The 4,463-nt window shown below is 50.5% G+C and overlaps 1 protein-coding gene across 1 annotated transcript; it reads right to left on the bottom strand.

Moving 5' to 3' along the window:
• Positions 1 to 3,531: 3,531 nt before the first annotated feature.
• Positions 3,532 to 4,182, bottom strand: LOC145402202 (uncharacterized). Its single transcript, XM_080274320.1, has 2 exons — positions 3,951 to 4,182; positions 3,532 to 3,866 (listed from the first exon to the last, which is right to left on the bottom strand). Exons 1-2 carry the CDS (start codon positions 4,180 to 4,182, stop codon positions 3,532 to 3,534), a joined length of 567 nt encoding a protein of 188 aa, XP_080130446.1.
• Positions 4,183 to 4,463: the final 281 nt, after the last annotated feature.

Here is a 4,463-nt window from a genome sequence, read left to right as displayed (position 1 = left end):
AGCGGAAGCAAGACCGCAGCCAACGGGCCCTCCACATTGTCCCCAGCATCCCAGGGTGTGACCTCTCCAGTCCGGAGGAGGAGCTACGCCCTTCCTGCACTGGGGGCCTGCAGGAGCACCTTCAAAGAATCTTCGGCCCCAGTCCCGAGGGCCAAACCCCATACCAGGCCCCTCCAATGTGGGGCCCTTCAACACGCCTGACCACAGCCCATCCCGGAGGATGATGCCCCCATGGGAAGTCCCATGGCCCCTCAACGAGAGCACACCTGAAGAAGCGCAGCCGACACTGGGCCGCCACCTGTGAGCCACCCCTCCCCCCTTGGTTGGCCTGCTCCCCTGCCCCATATCCCCGTAGTGACTGTGATCTCTCTCTCTCTCTCTCTCTCTCTCTCTCTCTCTGCCCGCGAGTGAAAGTGAAAGTGACTGCACGAGCATCAAGAACAGTGACAGTGTTAAAACAGCCAAACTATAGTGAAAAGTGAGAAGGGACAAAACCAGTGTATAACGTGGGACAGTTATAGAAATACTATAAAGAACAAGCAGCCCTAGAACAAAGTGTAGTCACATCTTCCCTTAAGTGCAGTGTCTGTCTGTCTGTCGTATCCTGCGAGTACCTATAACTTATAAACACCTGTCCATTCCAGTTTTTTGCCTTTGGACAAAGTCTAGCTTCCTGTATCCAGAATTTGGTAATATACATGTAAGGTTGTTGCTCTGTGTTTTTATGCCCTGTTCCTCTCATACTGTGTCTAAGCTCCGGTCTAGAAAGGGAACCCAGCTATACCTTAGGCGTTATTAGGATGGGAAGCTGACCAAAAAACGCCTAGCATAACAGAGAGAAATGAAGCCACTGAATGTACAGTGAGGTTGGATGAGAAAATGGAAAATGTGAGTCCGCTGAAGTACTTGGGTAGTGTGATGTAAAATACCAGCACCAGGAAGACCACCACCAAGGGGAAACCACAGGGAGGCACGGAAAGGGCCCAAACCAAACAGGCATACGTCCCTGGTCACCAGGCGCCTCTCTTCCCCTCAATGGAGCCCGGGGAAAGTACGCCACCCTGCTGCACTACTCTCGGGCCAGACCAGCACTCGCCAGGATTGGGGTGGGACTTGTTTCACAACAGTCCAAGTAGGACTGCGACGACGTCCACTGTACTCGTTGGGGAGAGGACGGCCACTGTACTCCTCTCAACTACTACCCCCTGCAGGACCACAGTGGCGTCCACTGCACCCGCCAGGGAGGGAATGGGCACTGTCCTTCCCTCACCTGTACCCTCCGCTGGGAGCATGACCGCGGCGACATCCACTGTACCCGCCGGGGAGAGGACGGCCACTGTTCTCCTCTCACCTGCAGCCCCAGGGCAAGGGAGAACCGCGGCAGTGTCCACTGTACCCGTCGGGGAGGGAACGGCCACTCTTCTCCTCTTTCCTCTTACCTGTCTTCCCAGGGCCAAGCAGAACTGCGATGGCGCCCACTGTGCCCGTCGGGGAGGGAGCAGCCACTGTCCTTCCCTCATCTGCCGCCCCCACAGGAAGCAGGACCGCGGTGACGCCCACTGTGCTCGCTTGGGAGAGGACGGCCACTGTCCCCCTCTCACCTGCAGTCCTAGGGTCCAGCGGAACTCTGGCGGTGCCCACTGTGCCCATCAGGGAGGGAACGGCCATTGTCCTTCCAACGTCCGCTACCCCTGTAACGCCCCTCAAGGGTAACACTCCTTGCTCACCTAACCCCTCCAGAGGTCAAGTGGGACGTCCCCCTCGTTCTCCCCACACCCCACTGGACAGAGCTAGCTCCCCAGCAGAGTTGCAGCTGGAGAGGATCTGGAACGGCTCCATAGTGAGCCTGGGGATACGCTCATTGCATCCATCGCCCCTACGTTGGCCCTCGCTGCCGGACTCCCAGAGGAAGAGACGCTGCAGGCAGCCCCTGACGGCCTCTCGACCATCGTGAGGCTGCAGCCCCCAGCCATCTAGGGGTGCCCCCAGGACTCCCGGCCGAGACCTTCCCAGCCCAGCCGACGAGCAGTCCTCCTCCAAGAGCAGGCGCAAGGAAGCGCGCCTGCTCGCCCTGTTCAGTCCCAATCCTGAATCGCCCAGCACCCCACACCGGATGACCCGGCCCCTGACGATGGTCCAGTGCCGCCTGAGAGAGCGCATACCTGCCGGGACCGCTCTCACACCTGGACGACACCTGCAGCTACCCAGTCACCTGCAGCCCAACTCAGGTCCTCTATGTCCATTCTACTGCAACTAATCTGTTACATTGTATTGTGTCCAACACTGTATGTTTTGTGTCAATATACGTGTAAGATTGGTTGACCTATGTTTTTTTAGCCCTGTTCCTCTGGTTGCATGCTCTAAACCCGGTCTTGAAGAGACCCGCAGATCAGTCGCGCGTACTCAGGGAGCAAGAAGTTGAGCTCTGAGTACGATGCATAACATGATGAGTAAGGATGGAAGTTTAGAGGGTGAAGTGCTTGAAAGGGCACTACAGGGAAGAAAGGTTGTTGGTTCTTTGAAAGCAGTGATGAGGAAGAGAGAAGTGAGTATGGAAGTAAAAAAGTCGCTGCATGACAGTATTGTGATACCAACTCTAACGTATGGAAGTGAAGCTTCGACCTTGTTGGAAGGGCACAAGTCATGAGTGAGAGCAGTGGAAATGAGTTACTTGAGAGGAGCATGTGGTGCTACAAAGAGAGACATTGAAATGAAGAAGTGAAGGAGCGTTGTGGTGTGGATGTCGATGTGATAGAAAGCGTTTGGAGATATACATTGAGGTGGTTTGACCATGCGGCGAGGATGGAGCGCGCGAGACTAACGAGGAGGGTGTACGCAAGTGACGTGGAAGGGGGGAAAGGGAAGTGGAAATCGAAGATGAGATGGAGGGGTGAAGTGGAGAGGTATATGAGAGAGGGGGGTGTGAGGTGGGAGCAAGGCAGTGAAATAGGGTTGGATAGGGCGACACCACCCCTTACGGGATTGAGGCGTCTGGTAATAGATAGATAGATAGATATAGTTTAATACATTGCATTGCTATATATATATGGGTGAATAGTGTACGTTACACTTAAGATCTTTCCATATAACTGAAGGTGTTGCAGGCTACCCTAGTCTACAAATTATATTACCAAATATTTGACATTTTAAATAGTTAACTACAGTGACATACTCTACTGTATTTTCATTTCTATATTCTCATCCGACGATTATAATTTGACATTGGAGAGTTTTTTTTTTTTTTTTACATGAGGAGACATAATTATAGCCCTCCTCTCAGCTATGCAGGGTTCTTCCCAACTTGAAAAACAAAATCGTTTTTTGTTATCTATATTATAGTGGGGAAAAAAATGTTCACAGGCTAAAAGGGTTACATTCATTATGCCTAATTCCCACCAAATACATTGCTAATGAAATCATGGGTGTTGGTGAGTTCATCCGAGAGTATTCCTAGTGATTCTTCATCTATGAAGATTTGATGCAAAGTGGTGTCTCTCTGTCACACAAGCCAGGGAGTTCCAGAACGACCCCTTAACTTCCACCAAATAAATTGCTGATAAGGTCCTGGCTGTTGGTGAGTATGTCTGAAAGTACTCCTGGTGAGCGTTTATTTCCAAAGGCTGGAGGCAAGGTGGTGTCTCTCCGTCGCAAAACAGGGAGTCCCAGCCCAGCCCCCTGGAGCTGAGGCAGGATTAAATTAAACAGCCACACACCAAAAGCAAGGAAAGCCAGAGCTGACAGTCCTGCATCAAGGCCGTTAAAAGATGTGCTGGTAGCCCCTCCACTGATAAAGTTGTACCCGGGATAGCCAGTTGCACCGTAGTAGTTGGCAAAGCTTGTTGCGGCATATTGACGTCCTTCAGGTTCTTCATATTGCAGGTTATTCTCTCTCTCTCGAACACTTTTCAGGTGTTTTTCATCCTCATTAAAATTATCCTGATCTCCAAGACCGTTCTCTGCGCTCATTGCTTCCATGATTATATTTTTCTTCATTTTCATTTGCTGAGTCAATATGTGTCCTAGATCCTTCAGAGTGACACCTGGCTCAGAGATGTCAGGTGTTATTTCGCTGAAGAATCGTTGGATTGACTGCAACTTGTCCTCTTTCGAACAGTCAGAATCATCCACGTACCCATTCACATTTGATACAAGCATGACTACCAGTATAAACACAAGTGCCATGTTGGAGAGTACTGTACCTTTGACACGAGTCTTTCTATTCACTTTACCTGATCAAGCCTTTTTATCACCCTGTCATGTTGCTTTATTGGTAGGGTATTATTTGACTTTCAAGCACAGACACTGCAGTGACTCACCGGTGTCACTTCTTTATGATGAATAGCTAATAAAGGTATTGACAAAAAAAAAAAAAAAAAAATCGCAGAGTGCGACGGTTAAAACTCAATGGCTTAGATTAACTGTCATTTGAGGTAATAAATTTTTCAGGTAAGATAAAATACCGT

This window comes from Coenobita brevimanus, chromosome 57 (genome assembly GCF_032717465.1).
Source record: "Coenobita brevimanus isolate Jiangsu-jjx chromosome 57, ASM3271746v2, whole genome shotgun sequence".
Classification (NCBI taxonomy): Eukaryota; Metazoa; Arthropoda; class Malacostraca; order Decapoda; family Coenobitidae; genus Coenobita; species Coenobita brevimanus.
This window is presented reverse-complemented; position numbering and strand designations above follow the sequence as displayed.

Bases quoted from the DNA above. Each gene is read 5' to 3' on its own strand.
- LOC145402202 (XM_080274320.1), bottom strand. From the start codon at position 4,182: ATGGCACTTGTGTTTATACTGGTAGTCATGCTTGTATCAAATGTGAAT. The intron at 3,867-3,950 runs GTCTTGGAGATC...TGCAATATGAAG, and splicing joins AGCAATGAGCGCAGAGAACG to AACCTGAAGGACGTCAATAT.